At 43.4% G+C, this 24,947-nt stretch overlaps 2 protein-coding genes across 33 annotated transcripts in view; one reads left to right on the forward strand and one right to left on the reverse strand.

Moving 5' to 3' along the window:
- Positions 1–15,854, forward strand: part of Mbtd1 (mbt domain containing 1) — a 56,275-nt gene extending 40,421 nt beyond the window's left edge. For 23 of the 32 annotated variants that reach the window (XM_039087681.2, XM_039087697.2, XM_039087690.2 and 20 more), the window contains 6 exons: positions 158–305; positions 2,069–2,151; positions 2,430–2,664; positions 3,302–3,379; positions 8,586–8,777; positions 12,667–15,854. In XM_039087681.2, the coding sequence (XP_038943609.1) occupies positions 158–305; positions 2,069–2,151; positions 2,430–2,664; positions 3,302–3,379; positions 8,586–8,777; positions 12,667–12,785 (855 nt within the window). In that variant the 3' untranslated portion in view covers positions 12,786–15,854. Of the gene's footprint in view, positions 1–157; positions 306–2,068; positions 2,152–2,429; positions 2,665–3,301; positions 3,380–8,585; positions 8,778–12,554 lie in introns of all 32 variants that reach the window. The other 9 variants (XM_063269849.1, XM_063269851.1, XM_063269854.1 and 6 more) reach the window with 2 other exon arrangements.
- A 2,683-nt stretch (positions 15,855–18,537) lies between these two features.
- Positions 18,538–23,957, reverse strand: Nme2 (NME/NM23 nucleoside diphosphate kinase 2). The gene is made up of 5 exons (NM_031833.3): positions 23,877–23,957; positions 23,546–23,675; positions 21,272–21,373; positions 20,318–20,430; positions 18,538–18,771 (listed from the first exon to the last, which is right to left on the reverse strand). The coding sequence occupies exons 2-5, from the start codon at positions 23,669–23,671 to the stop codon at positions 18,654–18,656; spliced, it is 459 nt and encodes a 152-aa protein (NP_114021.2). The 5' UTR covers positions 23,672–23,675; positions 23,877–23,957; the 3' UTR covers positions 18,538–18,653.
- Between the last annotated feature and the right edge of the window lie 990 nt (positions 23,958–24,947).

The raw sequence follows: 24,947 nt of genomic DNA on the forward strand, positions 1-24,947 counted from the left end.
TAATAATCTAATCGGTTTCTCATCATTGTATTACTGTTTTTTACTTGTAAAACATCTTTATGTAATAGATTTTCCTTTTAGAATGTTGTTTAAAATATCACTTTTTTGTAATAGTGGTATACATGTTCAAGTACGTGGGATTCTCTTGATTTCAAAGGTGCTGGCTGATGGATTCCTGATGATTGGGATCGATGGCTCAGAAGCAGCAGACGGATCAGACTGGTTCTGTTATCATGCAACCTCTCCTTCTATTTTCCCTGTGGGTTTCTGTGAAATTAACATGATAGAACTGACTCCACCCAGAGGTACAAACACTCAGTTGTTAGCCTTGCTTTGTATGTTGTCTGCTTACATTTAACACAGCCCTAATCTTAATTGTTGTATGTAAATATTTACACATGATGTGTGAATATGTATAGATAGACTAAAACATATAAGAGCTATGAGATATTCTGAAGCCAAGCCTAGTAGTACATGCCTGAAATCCAGCACTTGGGAGCAAAGGCAGGAGGATCACCCATAAGTTGGAAACCTGCCTGTTCTATATAGTGAGTACATGCCAGCCAGGACTATAGAACAAGAACCTGTCTCAATGTTAATACATCAAGTAAAGTAAAAATACAATCTTTGGGAGCTAGAGAGATAGCTCAGGGGTTAAGAGCACTGACTGTTCTTCCAGAGGACCTGGGTTCAGATCCCAGCACCCACATGGCAGCTCACATATGTCAGTAACTCCAGGATCTGACATTATCACACAAAAACAAATACAGGCAAAACACAATGCACATAAAATAAAAACAATTTAAAATCCACAACCTTTGTATTCTAGTTTATTTTAATAAGTTACATTGGAAGTCTATCCTGAATCTGTTTGTGTCACAGGGTCAATATTTACAGACCCTCTAATATAGTGATCTCAGTACATTCCTGTACACATAAGCTTTTTATTTATTTTTTTTTTAAGTATGGGTGTTTTGCCTGTGCATATGTCTGTACCACTGGTGTGCCTGGTGCCTGAGGAGCCAAGAAGAGGGCCTCAGATCACTTGGAACTGTAGTTATAGACTGTTAATAGCTGAGGAGCTGGGAAATGAGCCCTGATCTTCTGGAAGAGCAGCCACTGATCTTACCTACTGAGCCCTCTAGCTCCCACAGAAACATTTTTAAACTTTAAGTATTAAGTGTTTAATAGTATTCTAAGTATCCACTTAGTGGATACTTAGCCTTCAAGGGAAAAAAGGCTCTCTCTTTTTAGACTATCATATATACCTTTTAAAATGTTTTGTTAAGACATGATCTCTATATTTTTAGCTGGTCTGGAACTTACTATATAAACCATAGCTATCTTCCTGCCTCTGCCTCCAGAGTGTTCCATTAAAGGTGTGACAACTACACCCAGCTAACCATTCTTTGTCCTTGCAACTCTCATGGATTGACCAGTGACCTTTAATTTCAGTGCCTTTACCTTGGGTTTTTCTCTAAGATGGGGTTAAAGCAAAGATTTGTTGAAAGTATAATTCAGCTACTTTAGTTTCCTGAACAAAGAAAGAGTATTAAGTGTTAGACTGTTCTAAACCTAGTGCTGCAAGAAGTCGTAGCTCTCGGTGGTAGGGGCGCTTGCCTAGCATGAGGCCATCGATAGATCCCCAGTCTCACACACGCACGCACACGCGCGCGCTGAAGTCTGTCCTTGGAGTAAACAAGAGTCGCTTTTGCATTAAGATAAGGAGACATATACGTGTGTCTGCACAGGGGCTTCTTTGTAATATGGTACCGGAAGCTCTGAACACCACCAAGTAACGTAGGACATCCTCAATCCCATACTTGGAGGTGGAGACAAAAGGACTTGGGAGAAGCCGTTTACCTTCTACTGCATAGCGTGTTTGAGACTGGCCTGAGCTATTTGAGACCCCAATCTCAAAAATAATATATTTTTTAAAAAAAAAAATAGAATGAGAAGAAATTACCATTACCACCTAAAATCTGAAATTTCATGTACTGAGTTACTGACATTTTAAGGTTATGCTAATTTTAAATGTACTGTTACCTAAACCGGTTGTATTTTTTAGGTTACACAAAACTTCCTTTTAAATGGTTTGACTACCTCAGGGAAACCGGCTCCATTGCAGCGCCAGTAAAACTGTTTAATAAGGTAAGGTTGAGTGGGGCCTGGCCGTGACGTACGAGTGCAGTTACTCTTGGGTTGAACTTCTTCGGCTTATATTAGAATTTCCTAATGAAAATCAACAAAGGAAACTAAGTGTTTTCTTTAGAGAAGCAAGTCTTTCTTTCTTTTTTAAGTGTAAAGGAGGGTGCTTGTGCCGTATGGTGGCACAGCTGCGGAACTGTTGTGAGCTTTGGGAAATTACTTCAGATGTCTGGTTTGTGTCCTTCTGAGCATCGCACTGATACTGGATTTCTCTGTGTTAGGATGTTCCAAATCACGGATTCCGCGTGGGAATGAAATTAGAAGCTGTAGATCTCATGGAACCACGTTTAATATGTGTGGCCACAGTTACACGAATTATTCATCGTCTCTTGAGGATACATTTTGATGGATGGGAAGAAGAATATGACCAGTGGGTAGACTGTGAGTCCCCTGACCTCTATCCTGTAGGGTGGTGCCAGTTAACTGGATATCAACTACAGCCTCCAGCATCACAGTGTAAGTTACTGTACAGAGAACATGTTCTTTTCTAAAAACCAACTAATCCCCCAGAGGGCTGTCCCTTATAAATCACCTCGTAAGCTCACAGCACAAGAATATATCAATGTCTGATGAGTTGCCAGGTAAAATACTAAGACCCAATACTATCACAGAATTAGACTGTGTGTGCCACGGCAGTGTGAACTCCATATCAGTTACATAGCAGTAAATTGAGAAAACCACAAGTCACCAAATTAAACTACACTGTGGTTGAACTGCATACTGTAGGCTGGAAATGCATTGTTCATAAGTGCTGTTGCGTAAATAGTGAGGTACATGAGGGTTTTTTGGTTTTTTGTTTTTGTTTTTTTTTTTTTTTTTTTAGGTTTTGGTTTTTTGAGTCAGGGTTTCTCTGTGTAGCCCTGGCTGTCCTGGAGCTCATTCTGTAGACCAGGCTGATCACAAACTCAGAGATCCGCCTGTCTCTGCCTTGGGAGTGCTGGGATTAAAAGCATGCTCTGCCTCCACCAGACAAGGCTCATTCATGGTTTTGTAAGACCAAATACACCCTTTAAAAGCATTCTTAAGGGATGACGATCTTCGTAAAGAATTGTCTAGCCATTCTCTGTTACCAATTTTCCCTTTTATTTTTCAGCATCAAGAGAAAGCCAGTCAGCTTCTTCAAAACAGAAGAAAAAGGCTAAGTCCCAGCAGTACAAAGGACATAAGAAAAGTGGGTCACCATGCGTCTGCATACATTGTCTAACTGTTAAGCAATTAAGGTCACAGTACTCTTGCACAGAAAATTACATCCCTGTGAGAGCTGATGTTTGTTCATTATGTATTATGCTTAAAGGTGCAGTATGACATAAAAGGCAAACCTTCTTGATGTAAGAAACAGTTTTAATTAACAGGAGAAACAATCAGGTATTCTTTAGCTGTGTTTCAAGCACACAGCTAAAGAATAGAGCCTTATAGTGATTCTTGAAATAATTATAAACCTACTTAAAGTTAATTCCTTTTTTAAAACTTTATTTAATGAAGCAAAAAAAAGCAGTGTTTGCTTACAGTAGCTATCATATCAACTCTTATCTGGAATGATAATCCTGAGAAATTCACGTTTATTAAGAAGGACTGCTGATGAGATAGCTCAGGTAAAATGAAAAAGTGGAGGCTTAATGTGGTGGCACACTCCTTTGGTCCCAACATTCAGATTATAGAAACCAGCCTGGTCTACAGAGCAAATTACAGAACAGCCAGAACTACACAGAGAATAAACCTGTCTCAAAAATAAATCCAGTAAAGTGAAGAATGATAAGTCTCCAAATGAACACATTCCCACATACAACGGTATATCACAGCAGACACAGCAGAGTGAGAAAAAGATCTGTGGCTGGAGAGGTGGCTCAGCAGTTAATAGCACTGTCTTGCTTTTCCAGAGGTCCTGAGTTCAGGACCCAGCAACCACATGGTAGCTTACAACCGTCTAAAATGGGGTCTGATAGCCTCTGACATGCAGGCATTCGTGCAGGCAGATATATATATAGAGAGAGAGATATAGATATAGATATAGATCTTTTTTTTTAAGCCTATCAGCTTCAACTCATGGTGACCTGCATAGGCATGCATAGCACTTTCCTCTGTGGGCAAAACCTCCCACAGACCCAAGATTACTTTGCCCATCAGGAGCTTGATAATACAGTTGTTCACCTACACGTGCTTGGGGAGTACTGCTAGACCATTCACAATCAGAGTGTGGTCTGCGGATTCAAACACGATTCCGGAGAATTCACATGTGAATTTCATGTCCCTAAATTAACTAAGGCAGGTGTGTCTACTCAACTTTCTGTAAAGAGAATTTAACAGGCTTACTTAAACTGTCTTACTTTGTGTTGGACAAGAGCTTGAGTAAGGTTTCATAAGTATCTAAGACATTGAAGTCAAACAGTGGTTTTAGCCAAGCATGGAGACAACATGGCTGTAATCCCAGCGTTCAACAAGCAGAGGAGAAAGATTAGGAATTCAATGTTATTCTCAATTCCAAAGCAAGTTCAAGGCTCACCTGGGCTACATGAGAACCTTAAGGTTGGGAAGGAGAGTGAGGGGTTTCACACGCATAAGTGTGTAGGGTTTGTCTGCCTATTAACATAATATTGATATTAATATGGGCACACATATATGCATGTGTGTGTATGTGTGTGTGTGTAATATATAGTCTCTCCTAGTAGTTTATGAAGAGTCTTTTTTACTAGGCCGGTCATAGTAGCTCACTTGTAATCCTAGACCTTGGGAAGCTTAAGGCAGAAGGATGGCCACAAGTTTCAGGCCAACCTGGGATATAAGGCTGTGTTCAAAAGCAGAAGGAGGGGTGCAGTGCAGGGGGCTAGAGAGATGTCTCAGCCATTAGGGGCTTTTGCTGCCCTAGCAGATAACTAGGCTCAGACCCCAGACCCACCTCAGGTAATGTGCAGATGACCTGTAACTCTGCTTCCAGGGGATCCAAGTTCCTTTATTGGCTCAGGGGTCACCTGCACATACACTCAGGTGCACATGTGTACACAGAGAATCTTCGTGTTTTAATTTTAGACTGATTAATGAGCATTATGTGTACAATTCGCTTGCCTCCTCCATTGTAGCACTTGCAGGGTTTGTTCCTGGTCTAGGAATGTGGGGATGAGTAGATGAATTGATGAAGTAATAATAATAGTTACCCAATTTCACTGCTAGTTAACATTGCCAGATGCCTGGATTAGCAGATAGAAACTCTGCTGTAGATAAAGCATGTACCTTAACTTTGACATTTTATCTTAATACTGTGCCATCGTCTCTAGCACCTTAAAATCACTTGATATGGAAAAGAAAACATAGGGCTGGAGAGATGGCTCAGAGGTTAAGAGCACTGACTGCTCTTCCAGAGGTCCTGAGTTCAACTCCCAGCAACCACAGGGTGGCTCACAACCATCTTATTACAATAAGATCTGATGCCCTTTTCTGGTACGTCTGAAGACAGCTACAATGTACTTACATATAATAAATAAATCTACAAAAGAAAAATAAAGAAAAGAAAAACATAATCCATGAGTTCTTACTAAGAATTTCTGGGACCAGATATGTTTTTGTTTTGGAATTGAAAATTTTCTTCGATTCAGGAAAGAGACATGTTACGGCATATACTATGTAGTAGACGGCAAACTCTGGGATAGTTTTCTGAAGCAAAATATAGATGTTTACAGTAAGTGGACCAAGTAAAGATAATAAATGTGTCACCAAGTGAGTATGATTTTATTGCCAACATTTTAGGAAAGTGATCTTTGAATGTTGGAATTGAGCAGAAATGTAACCAGCGGTAGGTAGTTCTGCACTATTGAGGGACTGTCCGCTTCCTCCTGCTTAGGACTTGGTTTTTTCCTGTTAAACATTTATTGAAAATCTTTCCCACAAGGCAAAATGTGATGGATCAGGCTTTTAATTCCAGTCTTTGGGGAACAGAAAGATTACTGCAAATTCAAGGCCGGCCTGAACTGCACAGTGAATTCTAGGCCAGCCTAAATTACAGAGGGAAAGCCCTGGGGGCGGGGAGGGGGGCGGGCTGCAGAGTCGTGCTGGAAAGCCTCAGTAAAGTACTTGTCACAGTCTTGAAATTGGTTCCCAGAACCTAAATTTAAAAAAAAAAAAAAAAAAAAAAACCAATGTGATATATTCTCATGATCTCAGCGCTAGAAGGCAGAAATAGGATCCCATGGCTCTCCAGCTAACCAGCCTAGCCTAATTAGCAAGTTCCAGAAGTATATGACTCCTGAAATGGACCTCTGGCCACACATACACGTACATCTTCATAAACACATATACACAGACAAAGACACAAATCCTTCCCACAAAACCCGTTACTAAAACCTGAAAGAACTTGGGATTTAAAAGGAAAAAAACTAAGTTGTCTGGGAGAGAGAGTATTAGCTGCTCTGGAAGAGGACACAAGTTGGAACCCAACACCCACATGGGGTGGCTCATGACTGCCTGTAACTCCACCTCCAGTAGGTCCGACAGCCTCTTCCTCTGAAGCCACCTACATGCATATTGACACACAGGCACACACATAAATGAAAAGTAAAATCTTAAGTTCTCCATTACAGCAGGCTTTTTCCACATCAGATGAGTTTCAAACCCTGGTGTTTGTCTTTAAGTTTGCCAGTAGATTGTTGTGTTCTAGCTCTGCTGTTTCTTCTGTACTAACGTGGCTAAGGTAGTCCTTATCCCCCGGATGGATGGTGATTGGCTGTGCTATCGAGCATGGTGAGCAGTGAGCCAGTTGTGCCATAGTTGTGCTGTCTAGGAGAGTTGTTAACTCGCACTTGGAAAATAAGAGTACTGTTTGACCAGGAGCGTCTCTCAAACCATGGGAATTCTGGAGCAGTTTCAGATCTCACCACTTTGAGGAGCTACTACTTATATATAGGACTTGGTGGTTTTGCCTGGTATTTTACTCGTAAATGTGTTAAGTCAAGTAATCACAGCACATGACATTGGCCTGGCAATTGCGAGCTGAGTGTGGACCCACTTAGCTTTCAGATTCCTTATATGAGAATATTGTTGGCTTAGATCTACATATTTCATTCTGATTATCTGACGTTTATCTGGTTATTGGGTTAGGAGGAAAACAAAGTACACATCTATAAAGAGATAAGAATATATTTTACTTTGCACACTTACTTTTGCACTATGCTTGGTGGTTTAGTGTTACAAAGTTCCAGGCATATTTTAGTTTGGTAAAAAGCATTTTATAAGTTCTAGAGTATGTTTGCTTATAAAACTATACAAAGTGGTATAATTTAGCACTTTTAATTCTAGCACATAGGAGGTAGGCACAGGAAAATCTGAGCCTCAAGATCATTCTCAGCTACCTAGTGAGTTTGACAGCAGCAGCCTAATCTCTGTGAGGCCTCGTCTTGAAAACACATTAAGAAAGCTGAGTGTAGTGGCACACATGTGTGATTCCAGCACTAGGGAGATGAGTCCAACCTTGTCTAAGTAGTGAGATTAAAACCAGCCTGGGCAAGGGGCTGGAGAGACGGCTCAGCAGTTAAGAGCCCCGACTGCTCTTCCAGAGGTCCTGAGTTCAATTCCCAGCAACCACATGGTGGCTCACAACCATCTGTAATGGGATCTGATGCCCTCTTCTGGTGTGGCTGAAGACAGCTACAGTGTATTCATTCATATATATATAAATTAGTCTTTTAAAAATTAATCAGCCTGGGCTTCCTGAGACCCTATTCTGATATGTGAGCTGAAGAACTTTGTAAACAATACAAAGTCTGAGTTTTAGAAGTGCATTTCTGGGTCAGAATTACAAATGCTGTCTGAGTACACTGCTGACAACAGCTTGGGAGTTCACCGTAAGACCGTGAACCTGTGCCGCCTGTTAGAACACTGACGCTATAGGGCCATAGTTAGGTTTCTATAGCCAGGGAAATGCTGCCTTAAAGTCATGTTCAGAAATACTCTCTCGGGATCAGTGTGCCAATCACTGTCGCTCTTGCCTAGTGTGCAGGAGAGCCTGCTGGTCCCTGCCACTACTACAAAAATAAAAATAAAAATAGTTTTCCCCCCCAATATTTAAGCTAAGTTTTCTCAAAGGACATCAATCCAGCAACTCTCTACCCGAATTACTCTCTAGTTTATTTTGCCTCATTCATTTTAAACTTGAGGGTCAAGACCAAGATTATCAGGCCTGAGAGACTAGAGCAGCCTCCCCTCCACCTGCGCCCAGCATGCTCATATGCTGTGCTTGCACGGGTGCACGCCCACACACACATTTGCAAAAGTTAAGCCTTGCACAGTCAGTTCTTTGCAGTCTCCTATACAACCTAGCCTCCCTAGAATACAATGCACTTTCTTACCACACACTTAAGTCAAAGCTTACTTCAGTCTGACTTGATGTTTAGAGAGGAAGATGCCAGTTGGGAAGAAGCCTGTCAGTTTGTCGAGCCTGCCCATGACAGGCGGGGTGCGGAGGAGCTTCTCTGGGGACGAAGAGTTGACTCCTCCTCCATATCGAACCCTGCCAGCACAGACAGCCCTGGAGGCCTTCCCACCTCCCAGCACTAGCCGAGAGTTCAGGCCCAGCCTCAACACAGGTAACTAGTCACAGCAGCACCACAGGTACTATAGAGGGTCAGGTGCTGGGCAGGGTGGCGGGAGACAAAGCATGGGCTGGCGGGACAGGTGCCCACTCATCCAAACCCTTTTTATTCTTTTTCTTTTTTTTTTTAAACTAAAAATATCCATTTTCACTGGTTCTTGGCACCATTTCACTAAGATGGGTGAGTCATCAGGAAAGAACTGGTTGTTATGGAGCGTCTGCGAAAGCCATCATTTTATAGTCTTTAGCTTTTGGAATTATGAGCCAGCTTCCAATATTTCATGCTTTGGTTAGAGTGGTTGCACATACTACATTGTAGATGTCATGGACTTGACTTGAGGGAGCGAGATGCTGAAGAACTCAGGTGATCATCAGACCTAAACGTAAGACTTTGTTCATGACATTCCATAGTGGGTCATTCATGGAAAACGTGTGCGAGTTAAGTAATTTTTATTTTAGTAGCAACATTTACCATAAACTAAGCTGAACTTCATCACAGATTTGAAAATACATTACTTATATCATGGTATTGAATTAGATTGAAATTTATTTCCATAATTCCATGTTTCAGTATGCATGGTGATTAAGTGGCATTTCTTGGTGTTTAGTTGGCTAGGTGAGTGTGTCCAAGTGAAGGAAGACTGCTCAAAGTTTTCTCCGTGGTAATTGCTAAGAACAAAGCTTATTTTAGATGAGAGTCCTGTTCTTGTAGCTTCAAATCCAGAGTGCCTGTTTGATTAGCATGTATCCTACCATGGCTTAAGGATTGCTTTTCCAGTGATTTGCTCTAGCTGATCAGCATTTCCTCAGTGGCTTTGTAGTTTACAAACTTAAGTGGAATTTAGGACTTTGTTGTTCCCTGTTCTGTTTACCGGGATGTTTGTGCTGATATTGTCAACCCTTTTTTTTTTTTTTTTTTTTTTTTGCACTTTCATTTAAGATGTGCTTCATACTTCTCAGAGCTCTGGTAATGTGTGCGGTCGTCCTGAGCTTTCCAACCCTGCTGCCGACGATCATTCTGATAGCTGTACTTTCCAACCCTGCTGCCGACGATCATTCTGATAGCTGTACATCAAGGATAACTTCCATGTTTCATTTTCTATGAAAGGCAGAGTAGGATTACAGATCCCAGATTTCATCTGCTGTGGTCAGGCATGGTGGTGAGACCTCTACACCCCAGCAGGAAGATTAGGAATTCAAGCTTCCTCCTAAGAGAGAGACTGTCTCAACGAAGCCAACAGTGTTAGCTACTCTTTTAATGTATCACCCTCTAAGGACCAAGAGCATTCCAGGTCATCCTTTAGTTTTCTCTTTTCATACATACTGTTTATGAAATAGTATTTTGCCTGATTAAATATGAATATCCTTACCTTTTGAATTTTTGTTAGAGGTTCTGTTTCATGTAAAACTGAACTAGACTTGTTAGATGCTAGGTGGGAAACCTCATGGCTTCTGACTTCCTCATTCCTCTAGTGCCTGTCATGTCTTCTGAGCTCTGGGGTGGTTCTTGTGGGCTGTGGTATGATCTGCTTAGAGAAACGCTGCGGGAACTACACTGTTGCCTTCATGCCTGAGAGCCACTGTTAAGACTGGTTGTTGGGTAAATTTATTATTGTTGATTTTATACCTGCAAAGATATTACTTCCTTTTGCTTCTCTTGTGAAATTTTCATGATTAGTGTCACTTATGTGATTCATTTTAAAAGCAACGCTTAGAAAGTATATTGGTGTAGACATTGAGCCACTTGATCTATTGCATCCATCCATCATTTGAGAATAAAGGATAGAAAAGAGGGATGATAGCAGATGGGCTTTATTTTAGCTTCTATGAAAACTGAAAGTTTACATTAAAACATTCCATACCTGAGTGAATGCTTCACCTTTATCTGGAGTGATTTGTAAGTATATCATTTCCATACTTTAACATGACTCTTCTCAAGATACTTGTTTTGAGTACACATGGATACAGCTTTAGGATGTGCTTTAGAACCTTGGGTTATCTTTCTTACATAAAACACATGCGTTTGAGTGAAACATCTTTTATCTCGAAGCATGGTACCTCCATTCAGCCATCTAATCATCACAGAACAAGATAATGTTCAACCTTTTATTGTGGGTACTGCACCTTTAATGAAATGTGGGTTTTGTTTCCATGTTTATCCTTGCTAAAATGTCCCTAATACTCACTGCGTGTTGGTTAGATCTAAATGATAGCTATATGCATATTTGCACTGTTTGTTAAGCAAAGGAAGAATTATACAGTTGCATGTGCTCTGCCTTTCAACAGTATGTTGTTTCTTCTGCTGCTACTATATATAGTGTATTCACTTTTCTGTCTCTGGGCTATTGAGTTATTCTCAAGAGGAACCAAAGTAAGATGAATTGCCATCTCTCAAAAGATTATTCATTAAAATTTGTAAGTAAGGTATCAGAAGTGCTAGCTGAATATTCAGGAGTCAGATCTTAGTGAGGTCAAGGTCAGCGTAGTCTATCTAAAGAACAAGTTCCAGTGATACCCTGTCTCAAAAATACAAAAAGTTGTTAAAAATTTAAAAAAGATATCCTATGGCTGGGTTTGCTGCATATTTGTTAATCTTGTTATGTAGAATACAGTCTATGCTGGCCTCAAACTCAAGATCCTCTTACTTCAGCCTCTAGAATGCTGGGACTATAGGCATGAGTGAGCTAACAGGCTTGGACTGGGAGAGGAGTCATTAATTTTTAAAGAAACCTTCATAACTAAAAATCAGTGTTCAGAGGCTGGAAGTGTAACCCAGCAGTGGAGTGCTATATATTCAAAACTAAATTCAGTCCCCAACACCATTAAAATAATGATGATGATGATGATGATGGCCATGATGGCTTCACACGCTATAATCCTAACACTTGTGAGGCTAAATGGGAAGATCAAAAATTTGCCAGTTTGGGGAGCCTAGCAAAGAACCCTGACTTAGACTTTAAACGTGGTACTGGGAGTGAGAGCTGAAAGCTCATGGGGGAGAACACTTGCCTAGTATGCCCAGGCCTAGGCCCCAATTTTAGTACAAGGGGTAAGGGGCAGAGAAAAAGAGGGAAATAAGTAATTATTTCAGAATTTCGGAGTACAGTTAGTTTTATATTTCACATGCAGTCCTCCTTCATGCAAATATATATCCCAAAACATTCATCCAAATGTATGTTTCAAAGCCCTACCTTGGATGCCTCAAACCACAGAAAGTACTAAACTACACTTTATGCAGATACATATACACTGTGGAGGAGCTGTATACACACGCTATGATCCCAGCCCTCTGGATATAGGAGTAGGAAAATCACAAATTCAAGACCATATTTGGCTAAATAGGCAGACTCTGTCATGTTGAGTATTATACCTCAAAATATACAAGAAATAAGTTCATTTCTATAGACATTGACACAAAAGTGAATATTTAATCCCAAGAAAAATTCTAATTACGTTAGTGAACACTGTTTCTTGAACATTTCATTGGAGATCATCCACTGTGCAATATGCAGCTTTGTTCCTTTTCTAAGCATGCCTCAATGAACAGTATACTTTAAAAATTGAAATTAGGATTGAGGGGTGTAGCCAGTGGTAGAGTATGTGCCTAACATATGCAAGACCCTAGAACCATACGCACCAAAAAAGTTAATCTTTTTCAGGACTCTGTTACCATTGTCGTGTGTCTTACAGTGCTGGGGTCCATCACCTCATGTGCTAGGCCAGCACTCTACCCTTGCGGTCCACCTAGCCTTCCATGGTTTCATCTTCATAGGTGTTGAAGAGATGACGGTGTCTTAGCTGTAAAGTTGATAGAGCGTGAAGATGAACAGCCGGTGCACTCCAGAAGACGTGGTAACGCCCGTGCATTTCTGTCTGTCTCACAGTGACCGCGTCACAGCTGAAGGAGGAGCTGCTAGATGGAGAGGAGTATAGCTTCCTTCACGGAGCATCTGACCAAGAGAGCAATGGCTCTGCCACCGTCTACATCAAACAGGAGCCATAGGCGACTCAGCAGCTGTGGGTGGAAGGGGCTGTTTACAGGACTGATCTGTAGTCGGCCCGCCGCAGAGCAGGCCATTCTACTGGGACATTTTGCTAAATACAGAAAAGTTCAGTTCCAGATTTTTCAGGTGGGGGGGAAACTATTTTGGTGGGGGGACAATTTTTCAATTTATAAAGACGGACAATTTTTGTGTTGTATTTGAAGCTTTTGAAAGAATTTTGTAATATTTTCCAAGTTTGGATTTATGTGCATTGTTAACAAGAACTGAAATTATAACTTTTTTGGTAAGATAAAAGTTTAGGTAGCAGGATTGAAGGAAATGATTAAGAAGGATATAGTTGTAAATGCAAATGAACTGTCATTACAAATGAACCTTCTTGGTACCTGTTGGGAGATTTTTGGATTTTAGAGTTAGGCCAGTCACATCTCCAGCTTCCTTTGCTGCGAAAATATGCAACTGAACCCCTCACAGAGGGCTCATCACCATGTAGATCACGGAAGGGGTCATTAATTGTGCTCGCTGACATTTTATTGCAGCCCGTTTAACTGTTTGTACAGAAATTTTTTCATTCTGGTAAAAATTTATTTGGAGTTGTATATGAAACTAGGAGAACTCTGGATACTTTTTTATGCTCTCCTTCACATAAAAATGATTAAAATTTTCTAACACTAAAGTGTTAAACTGGAATGGTTGACAAAATACACAGGATCTCAGTCTACATAAAGGGTTGGGGGAAATTAATATTTTCCTAAGTTTATTCTGTTTTCCTTGCTAGAAAACATCCCACTGAAGGGATGTTCTTACCAGACCTCTGCCACGTCCTCCATTTGTGAGAGCAGCCACCCCTAAAGCAGACACCGTTCTGAACTCACGAAAGACTCAGACGGGAATGTCGGCAGCCATTCCAGCTCCACTCTTAACTGTCCTGAATTTGTTAGAAACTGATCTGAAAGAAAATTTGTCTTAAAATTCCATATACACGCACACACGCACGCACGCACACACACACAACGAATTGTCTTTAATTATAGTCAGAATTTTTTCTAACAATAACTGATTTGGACCATTTTAAACATTCCCTGTTCTAAAGTTCATGCGGCTTCCTTTAAGAAGTAGGACAAAAGGGTAAATTTGTGACAGGTTTGCTCTCTGCGCTTCCTAACCTACAGAATTGTGACTGAATCAGAGAGCTCTAGCATTTACCAGTGAGGTTCATAAACTAAACTCTCAGGAATTCATTGCATCTGTTCTAGAAGTGCTTCTGGGTCTGAGCCTGGCCTCTTCAGAGTGGTAATACTGCCCATTTCCTCTGGAAAATAGGCAGGGCTAATGAGAAATTAATCAAAATGATTAACCTCTTTCGCCCGTTAGCCTATGGAATGCTTTAAAAAAAAAAAAAAAAGAAAAGAAAAAAATGGTAATGGAAACCCCAGGAGACATTTTAGGTAAGATTTTTGTTTGACTTTTAAATGCATAGAACATTAAAAACCAGCAATTTATTTTCTAAAATATTGCTCTACTTTTGGGAATAATAGCATTGGTAATATGCACAGGTTTACCTCATTCTATGCAAGAGGGGTTAATAACATAAGGTTTTGTAGTAGCTACTGGAAGTAAAATGTGTTACTTTTTAGTGTAAAAATGTATGGAATCGCATGTCACCATTTTTTAATACTGACTCTGGGGGCTAAATGCAGATCATCACATCAATGCAAGTTGATTCTTGTGTCAAATATATGTGAATTCAGCTGTAAAATTACTGGATATTTATCTTAAACAACAGTGCTGAGAGGGACCTACTGTAAATGTGACATCCTCACACTTCCCCAATCTTTGACTTTGAAGGATCTTCCCAGAAGCTTAAAGCCTAGACGAGGTCCAAAGCAAAGGTCATAGCAGTCTTTATTCTCAGGCTCAGCGGATTACGCCCAGGACTGTGCTTCCGAGGCACCAGTGCAAGAAGCCTGTAGTATGTATGGGGTGCTCTCATGCCTTGCTGTAGGAGCTCTCCAGGGAACTAACTCACTCGACGCCAGGAAGGATGTGATTGAAGCCAGCCAGTCCTGGTAATTAGTTCTGTGAAATGCTCATTTGTAGCCAGGTTTTACAAGCTTCCAATTCTACACCAAAACCAGGCTTGGCATGTTTAGAATTCCCCGCCTACATTCATAAAGTGTCTATGTTCACTAATAGATCGGTAAGGACTTGCTAGAGTCCAAACAGAATCCGAAGCCCTCTTCTTCGTTAAGACCCTCACTCCTGCTGCTAACACAGAGCGTTAACCAGAGGAGGCGTCCATCGTAGCCATACTTCCTGTCGTCCTACAACTCAGTAGCCCGTTCTCTTTCACAGTTGAACATGTGCTGCTGACCTTGGGTTTGTTTGTGTTTTCCTGTTAGAAGCCTGGGAACTCTGAGTAGTCTAACCTTTTTAACCTTTTTCCTTGCTGTGTATGAGGAAAGCTAAGCCGTTATCAGCTTCTTATTCTGCGGATACTAACACGGGTTTTCAGTGTTTGTTTGTTTTTATTATTAATTAATTTTGTGTGATGTGAATACCCTCGCCCGTCAATATTTGTATTATGGTGCTATATATTTGGTAATGATCCTTTAATATTGGGGAGGGATTTTAAAAATACTGTGATTAAACTGGGTATCTTCCTTTGATTTTCATATTTTAAATAAAGCCACAGTCATTTATACAAAAACAAACAAAAAAAGCATCTGTCCCTGGGCAAACCTTTCAAGGACAGAGGCCAAAGTAAAGTACATAAGGTTTTTACATTGTTTCTGTGTTCGTTTGATATATAGAACAATATCTGGACAAATTTAATCTTTTATTTTCTGGTAACTTGTGATCATTGAGGAAGTGTTTGAAGCTTTCTCATGGAATGTATATAATGTCGTGAAAAATTCAGAGAAATTTATGTTCCTTTCATTTTTACCAAAATGCAAATTTTCAGCATGGATGTGAAAAGCATTAAAATTATAACTTTGTGTACAAGATGAAAATAATTCACTAAATTTGCCCTTTTTTTACACAAAATAAAATGTTAAAGTTAAGCTTTATTTTATCAATTTTCAACATTTATTTTGTTTACTGGGTAGCATGGGTGGATATGCCATGGCGTACATGTGGAGGTGACTGGCAGATGTCCGTTTTCTTATTCCACGGGCAGGTCCTGGAGTAGAACTCAGGTTGTCATTGTATGAGTTTGTGTGTCTGTGTGTAGTTCAAAGTACAACTTTTCTTTCACTGTGGGATCAGGATTGAACTAGTCAAGCTTATCCTATGTACTCTGGCCTCTCTCAGAGGCCACATGCAATGAAGGCAGTTATGCCACAGGTGGTAGAAAGGACTGGGTACTCAGGGGACCCTTCTCACCCCTGGGGGGTGGAGTATAAATAATCAACACTAGATCTGGAGAAATTCTTTTGCAAGGGGGCACAACTAAACTCCCCATGCTGACAGTTACTCTGCTCAAAGACAATAGAAAGTAAAGCAAGAGTGAGCACATGTGAGGGACTTGGCACTGACTGGCCGGGAACAAGAGGGTACAGGTGAATGAGAAGAAGCAGCATTTGAGCCTAGTGTTTATGGCTAGCCAGGAATAGGACCACAACACAAAGCAGAAGCAAGGTATGTGCCATTTGTGGAGAAAGTCACTTTGTCTAGAACATTGTGCTTTGGGGTTCATGCTCAGTGGGTGACTGTGTCAAGTGCTGGGCATCCAACCCAGGGCTTCAGGTACAGGAGGCAACTTGAACACTTAATACCAGATGTGTGGAGTTTCTCCCCACACCAAGCAGAACTCAGTAGACATCAGCTAGGTGTCTTCAAAATTAGATACCTGGAAAGTAGCATTAGACCTCAAACAAAACCTAAGGACTCTAGAATGGGCATAGTAAGACTCTGCCTCTTAAAATAGAAAAGCGGGTCGGGGTCAGGGTGAGGGGTCACAGGGAGATGGCTTAGCAGGTAAAGGCACTTGCCACCTAACCTAACAATTGACTTTGGTCCCCGGGACCCACCCACATGGTGAAAGGAGAGAACCCGTTCTGAAAGCTGCCCTATGGCTCCTACACCTTCAAGATGGGGTGTGTGTGTGTGCCTTATAAAGGGTCAATGGATTGAAGATAGAGGTAAAGCATAGGCAGAAAAATGGATGGCCACCAAAGCCTGTCCTTTGGGCTTTCTCAGAATATTACCTAGATATGATTGGTCACATCTTTGGCCACTGGTGACAATTCATCCTTTAGTTCGTGTTCCTCTTCCCCCTTTTAGGATGTCCAGGGGCTCCCCTCCCCATCCTTTCAGCATACAAAGACTTTTTTCATCAAAGGAGTTGGTAGTGTTTAGGAACTGTGCACAGACAGGCAAATGACAAGATCCTGTGTTGGTTACATCATTGTCAGTGTTTCAGTGTAGAATATTGGGGTCAGGAGAGATGGTTCAGCTAAGGGCCAGGGTTCAGATCCCAGCACCACGTGCAGCTCACAATGTAAAAGGATCCAGGATGATAACCCTCTAGTAAGCAATTGGACTTTAGACAAAGCACCTATATACATTAAATATTTTCTTAGCTGGGATGACAGTTTTCATCAGCTTTTAAGGTCTCAGGTAGGTCTCATAAAACCCTCCTGGCACAACCTCCTGAGTTCAAGACTGCAGATGTGAGCCACCAAGCCTAGGTTCTGTCAATTTCTAAATAGTCCACACAAACCTGACACAGCTATGTCAGTCTAAGAAGATTAGCCCTAAAAGTGGAACTACAGACTGCTTTTAGCCTTCCAAGAAAGCATACCAAATAATCCATGCTGGTGAGTGATGAGGCTAAACAAGCTTCTTTTCCAGGGATGCTTGGGAGGCAGAGGAAGGTGGATTCTTCTGAGTTTAAGGATAGCCTAGCCTACAAAGCAAGTTCCAGGACAGCCAGGACTAACTAAACTCAGAGAAACCCTGTCTCAAAAGGTTGGGGACAGGGGGACGGGGATAATCTACTAAGTAGCCCACACTGGTGATGAGCCTAGAAAAACAATCTCACCCCAGAAGGCTAGAATGGTGGACTATCCATTAAGAGCACATACTGTTCTTCCAGAAGACCCAAAAGTTTGGCTCCCAGCACCCAAAGTGGGCTGCTCTCAACCACCAGTCTCCAGCTTGAGACCAGCACACCAGTATGTTGTTAGCGCATATTCTACCTCAGTCGGTGACTGAGCATGCTTGCTACTTTTGCAAAAGACCCAGGTTTGGTACCCAGCACTCATGGCAGCTGACATCATTAATGCACTTCTGGGTAATCAGGCACCACTTCTGACTACCAAATACTAGGCCCACTCGTGCATGCAAGCAGAACAACTACAGGCAACCTGAGGGAGGGAACAAGGCTGCAGGGATACAAGAGTACAAGTTTCAGGCCAGGAGTACATCAGCTGCTCCTTTAATCCTTCATTTCAACAGTGTCCTTTTACATCTGTCTTTAGACTTTCTCCGAATCAACGAAGACATAATCTGGCCTACTTCACTAAGTTTTCACACACACACATCTTGCAGAAATATACATTTCTCTATTAGCTATGCTAGTAGAGAGGTTTATTTCTCTAAGCAAACAGTACCACACTCTGAACTCTCCCCTGCTACCTCCCCTCCATAGGTCATTTCTGAGGAGATCCAGATCGACTCTTGACAATAAATAGAACTACTTCATTTAATGCCATTATAGCCTCGAAACAAAACCACTAACACTGCACACCCAGTTCCAAAGTCTTTATTGTTTTAGAAAAGATGGTCCATCCAGTCAGTGGGATGAAGAGCTGTGTCCAGGAACCCCATCAGTAGTGCTGAAAAGGACTCTGGTTTCTCCGCGTCTACTCATACACCCAGTCATGGGCACAAGACTTATAGTCAATCAGTTCTTCGGGCTTAAACCATAGACCGATCTCTTTCTCGGCACTCTCCACTGAATCACTGCCGTGAATGATGTTCCTAAGAAAGAAAGCCAGAGTGTTCACTTGATGACAGCATGGGGCAGACACTGCAGACCTTTGCAACTGACAATAGTTACATTCCCCCAAGTGTCCCAAAACCGACTGTAGGACTGACGCAGAACTCAATCCTAGAATGCTTGCCTGGACTACATAAGGCCTTACGCTCAATCTTCAGTAAGGCAAATAATAAAACATTGAACTAAAGTCCATTAGGATGGGTCTAGAGCCTGCTCAGCAGTTAGGAGCACTTGTTGCTCTTGCAGAGGACCCAGGTTTGGGTCCACCTGGTAGCTCACAACCGTGTGTGTAACTTCAGTGGCAGAACACCTCATAACCTCTTCTGACCTCTGCAGACTGGGCACACATCATATATGCAAGAAAAACACTAGGGAAAAAAAAAACTTTTAAGAATTCCAAAAAAGGGGCTGGAGAGATGGCTCAGTGGTTAAGAGCACTGACTGCTCTTCCAGAGGTCATGAGTTCAATTCCCAGCAACCACATGGTGGCTCCCAACCATCTGTAATGAGATCTGGTGCCCTCTTCTGGCCTGCAGTCACATATGCAGGCAGAATGCTGTACATAAAATAAATAAATAAATCTTAAAAAGAAACAAACACAGATCTTTAAAAAAAAAAAAAAGAATTCCAAAAAAGGGGGTTTGGGGATTTAGCTCAGTGGTAGAGCACTTGCCTAGGAAGCGCAAGGCCCTGGGTTCAGTCCCCAGCTCTGAAAAAAAAAAGAATTCCAAAAAAGGACAAAGTTATAAAGGTGCTCAAATAAAAAGAGCTTAGTATTTATAACCCAAGATTGCTACTGCTCAAAAAGGTCCAAAAAAAAGCAAAAACCAGAAGTGGGCAATGCCAGTTTGGAGCCAGTCCTGCTGCCAATTCAGAGGTGCCTGGAAATGTAATGGGATTCAGGTGTACAACACCCACACTTAAGAGTTTTTAGGAAGTTTTATTGTTTAGTTTTTCCAGTCAGGTCAGTCTTACTATGTAGCTCTGGCTGTTCCAGAACTCACTATATACCTCCCTCTGCCTGGGAGATCAAGTTTTAGGCCACCAGGCCTGGCTTTCATTTTCTTAGAAGTGATTTACAAATCAAAGCATACCATCCGTGCTTATTAGGAACAATGCCTTTATTCCGTTTGATTCTACAAAGTTTGAGTAGAAACTACAGCTAAGGGAATCAGAGGGTTAGGTGTCCTATCCATACACACAGTAACAAATCGGATGAGGTTGAAACCCTGTTTCCCACACAGGAACCCTCACATGCAGCTCGGCAGTGTCTCAATTGCGGTTTTTAAGCAATCATTCTTATATTAAGTTCAGGTTTTACAAACCTTGGGATATGTCCAAAGCATCATATACTCCACTTAGAGTTAAAGGATCATTGCCCACACACACACACACACACACACACACACACACACACACACACACAGACACCTTACCTGCCAACTTGAATGCAGAAATCCACACACACACACACACACACACACACACACACACACACACACACACACACACACACAGACACCTTACCTGCCAACTTGAATGCAGAAATCCCCACGAATGGTGCCTGGCTTCGAATCAGCTGGATTGGTCTCCCCCAGCATCACTCGGCCTGTTTTCACCACATTGAGCCCCTCCCAGACCTTTAACGGACAAAAGACAATTACTGAGACAGAACCATTAGGAACACACACTCCTACTCATCCATGGTAACAGCAGTGTATGGCATTGTGGTCAGATGACCCCTGCTGAGAGCAAGAGCCTATGTTTTAAATTCGTAAGGAGGACACAGGAAGACTACTTGACAAAAACAAGGAAGAGAGGACAAAGTCTGGGGACAGATCTAGGATCAGTGCCAAGGACCTAAGGACCTACCTGGGAAGGCAAGAGATAGCAAGGGTTAATATAAGCGAGAAACTAAAGGACCAGTCTGGGAACAGGAAGTGCTCTAAGACAATTTCAGTGCCTCCTTGCAGTCTGCCATCATTCCCATGGGGACATCAAAGCCACCCAGAAGGCACTGCACTGGTAGTGCAAGGCCAGAGAACTCTGGCATCTCATAAAATCTAGGAAACAAATATGGTCAGAAAGTACTCGTGGGAAACAGTCAGTGCTCCCACGAAAGCAGACTAGCCCTACCAAGATTAGCCTTAAGCTCTTTTCTTAACTCTGTGTGTGTACGCACATGCACATGGCAGTACTGGTGCCTACAGAGGCCAGAGGTGCCAGGTTCCTGAAGCAGGAGTGGTGGGAGTCAGCTTGGGTGGGTGCCAAGAACCTTAACTCCCAGCCCAAAGTTCTAAAATCTGATTTCCTTTTCTTTCACCTTCCAAACACAGCTAACTCCAGTCGATGTACAACCCCAATACTAAAGAGGTAAACAGAGGAGTCCCAAGCCAGTCTGGGCCACAAGACAAAAGCCAGTCCCAAAAGAGAAAGAGTAATCCCACCCCACCCCCACCTCAGTCCTTCACAAGCACTCACCATGGCCACCACAGGCCCTGAGTTCATGTACTTCACCAGCCCCGGGAAGAAAGGACGGTCTTTCAGGTCAATATAGTGCTGCTTCAGGTGTTCCTCAGAAGCCTGGCAGACAGGATCCCATTAGCAAACAGACTTAGATAAGGCTGTAGCCCACCCCGGGGGTGGGCTTGCCAACAAAGCAGGTTCTCAATTCCAGGTCTGGTATTTCGGTAAATTCACAAGAATCCATACCATGAAACTGACACTGATGTGGCAGAAAAACAAACTATAGGGGTCATAAAGACAATATGAGCCGGGACCATAGCTCAGTGGTCAATTGCTTGCCTAACGTGCAAAAGGCCTTGGGCTCGGTCTCCAGCACCAGTTTTGAAAAGGAGGAGGACTCCGTGCAGGAAGCCTGTGAGGACCGAGTACAAGCGTGCAGCCCTGAATCTCCAGACCTTCCCAACCAAAGGTGAACCGTAAGACAGACAAGACCCTGGAAACTCACTGGCCAGCTGCCCTGGAGTGTGTATGCTGCAGTGAGCAAGAGACTATCTCGAGATGGTCGGACCAACGCTCACACATAAACACAGCGTTTACGAAATGAGCTGAGCATGACAGCTCATGCCTACATTCCCAGCACTTGGGAGACACAGGCAGGGGGAGCCCGAAGTTCAAGGCCAGCCTGGGACAGAGACCTTGTCTTAAAAATTAAGGATGGTGGCACATGCCTTTGGCCCAGCACTTGGGAGGCAGAAGCAGATGGATCTGATTTCAAGGCTAGCCTGGTCTATAGAACAAATTCCAAGACAGCCAGGGCTACAGAGAAACCCAGTCTAGAAAATCCAAAATAACGACTCTCTTACACAGTGATGTTAAGGATTTAACAGTATAGAAGTGGTTTGAGGCAAGAGTTGGAAAACGAAATGTTGGCTGAATGTGCCAGTGACCTCAGGCCCCCCTGGTCAACTGAATCATTTAAACGTTTCAAGACAACGAACTTTTAAGATGTGTATGAGTGATTTTTGCCTGCATCTGTGCCTGGCCCAGAGGCCAGAAGACATCAGGTCCCCTAGAACTGAAATTAGAGATGTCGGTGAGCCACTGTACAGTGCTAGGAACCAAACGCCTGACTTCAGCAGTCAGTGCTCAACGGCGGAGTCCCCTCTCCAGCCCCAGAAACAGAACATCTTTTTCTGTTTTGTTTTTGTGACAGTCTGTACAGCCCTGGCTGTCCTGGAACTCACTCTGTAGACCAGGCTGGCCTCAAACTCAGAGATCCACCTGCCTCTGCCTCCGCTGGGATCGAAGGTGTATGCCACTACACCCTGCTTTTTCTTGGCCTTGTTTGATTTTACAGTAATTGTGTCTGCCTGTTTGCCTGGCATGCGTATCTGGGGATCCTGTGCATCTCTCGTGTTCTGAGGCCAAAGAGGGCGACAGATCCCCTAAGGTTGGAGTTTCCATTCTGAGCAGTCCTATGAATATTGGGAATTGAACATGGCCACCCTCTAGAAGAGCAAAGTGCATTTCACCACAGAGCCTTCTCTCCAGCCCCAAAAACAAAACTGATGGCCTTTGTTTTATTTCAGTAGGTATTTAAACTTTAAAAGTAACCTTTTTGTTTTTTTTTTTAAGACTAGGTCTCATGGAGTCCAGGCTTGGCCTTAAACTCCTGATGTAGCCAAGGATGACCCAGATTCTCTTATCTCCACCTTCCTCAGGCTGAGATTAGAGCATGTGTCACCACACCCTGCTCTTTATGAGGGGCTGGGAATCCAACTCTAGACCCCGTGAACTACAGCTGGTGGCCACATAACTCGGAAAATAGTTACTATCCTATGCCAAGGAGAGATGCTGCCTCGCTGATCTGAAGTTTAGGCTAAAGCACAAAAGAACTGCAATTGTACAGGGTGGGTTCCAGGCTCTCTCCAATCCTTGTTGGCCCACAAGACACACAAGGAGACTGGGGCCCTTTTCAAGACCGACAGGGCCTGGGCAGGACCAAGAGGCACAGCGGGAGGAAAGCCAGGCCTGGGCACCGGACACCAGTCACGTTACCTCCACTTAACCTTCCCAAGGGCGTCAGTCCTCCCAGGCCGGGGAAAGGGCCAGAGGGCCACCAACGTCTGGTGAGGGGCGGAGGTCAAAAGGATTCTCGTGGGAGTGAAATCAGCCAGGAGGCCTGACTCGGACTCCAAAAGACGACGTGGACAAACTACTGGCGGGAGAACGAAACTCCGGCAACCCAACAGCAGAGGCGAAGGGGTAGGGGGCGAAGGGCGTTATTACCCGAAGGAACTTCATGGCCACCAGGCGGAACCCCTTCTGCTCGAATCGCTTGATGATCTCGCCCACCAGGCCGCGCTGCACGCCATCTGGCTTGATGGCAATGAAGGTACGCTCGAGGTTGGCCATGGTCCTGCAGAAGCAAGAAGTGTAGTCGATGAGGCCCGGACGACCCTAGCCGGCCCAGGAAGCCACGTGGGTTCCTGCCACTGCCGCCGCTGCGGAGGACACGTGGCTTTCCAGATATTTCTGCCCCACCCGGGAGGCCCAGAAAGGAGACCGCGGGAGCCTGAGGTGGGGTGATGTTGGGGCGGGGAGTGCATCCAAGCCTTACCGAAAGCTGGTGGGTCGGCTGGTGCCAGCGGAGAGCGAAGAGAGCAGAGACTAGAACGACCACCAGCCGGCGCGCGGAGAGGAGGGGCGCGGGGCGGGACGCGAGACGCCACACCCCGGAGGACCCCGCTGCCCAACCCGGGACGCTCAGCCTGCCTGATCTTGCCAGTCGTCTCTGTCCCCGCCCAAAAGCCCGCGGTGCACGCCCTCGCCTTGCAGGGCTTTGTACGGAGGGCTGTGAGGCAGGAAGTGATTTCTCCCCCACCCAAGTCGGCCAGCTCTTTGCTGCTCCATGCTTCAACGTGAGAGACCTAGTCCTGAATTCTTTATTCTAGAAGTCATCTGCATTCACCTTTCCCTGGGACTTCCGCGCTCAGCTGGACTCTCTGCTCTGGGGTACCCCGAATCTTTCCTATCTCTGAAATGCAGCCCTCTGTTCCTTCCTCTCAGCTTGAGCTCTTATGTCTTCCTCATCCAAAATGACAACTTCCCTAGGCGCCAAGTCTGTCTTCAGCCACACTACTCAGAAGGCCGTCTGTTCCTGTCTCAGAATGACTTTCAAATTCCTAAGATAACCCATGCCTTCTGACACTAGGGCCGCTCCCTTCTATCTGTCCCCTCGCCTACCTTTCCAGCCTCTAGAGGCTCTTTGCCACCCGGAGACCGGATTCTTGCCCACAGAGCACTACCAGATGTCAGGCTACACACTTCAACCTGAGACTCCACTGGCGAGAGTCTAAATTTTGTAGAAGTTGACGGCCTGCCCAGGCTTCAGAGGAAATTCAAGGCCAACCTGGTCAATTTAGTACCTGAGACTATCTCAAACTAAGTAAAGCCAGGTGTGAGAGATGACACCTCTGTAATGCTGTCCTTTGGGTGGTGGAGGCAGAAGGATCTGGAAAGGACAACCACTGCTACACAGTTCAAAGTCGGCCTGGTCTGTCCCAAAATACACAAAATGAAGTGTTGGAGAGCCAGCTTTGCAGTTAAGAACACTTGCTGCTCTTCCAGAGACCAGAGTTCAAGTCCCACCCACACACTTCAGGTGGCTCACAACCGTAACTCCAGTTCC

The sequence above is a fragment of the Rattus norvegicus genome, chromosome 10 (assembly GCF_036323735.1).
Source record: "Rattus norvegicus strain BN/NHsdMcwi chromosome 10, GRCr8, whole genome shotgun sequence".
In the NCBI taxonomy this organism is placed as follows: Eukaryota; Metazoa; Chordata; class Mammalia; order Rodentia; family Muridae; genus Rattus; species Rattus norvegicus.

Coding starts and splice junctions, on each gene's coding strand:
- Nme2 (NM_031833.3), bottom strand. CDS start 23,671: ATGGCCAACCTCGAGCGTACCTTCATTGCCATCAAGCCAGATGGCGTG. Junction 21,374..23,545: donor TGGCCATGAAGTTCCTTCGG/GTAATAACGCCC, acceptor CCTGTCTGCCAG/GCTTCTGAGGAACACCTGAA. Junction 18,772..20,317: donor TTCTGCATTCAAGTTGGCAG/GTAAGGTGTCTG, acceptor TTTCTTTCTTAG/GAACATCATTCACGGCAGTG.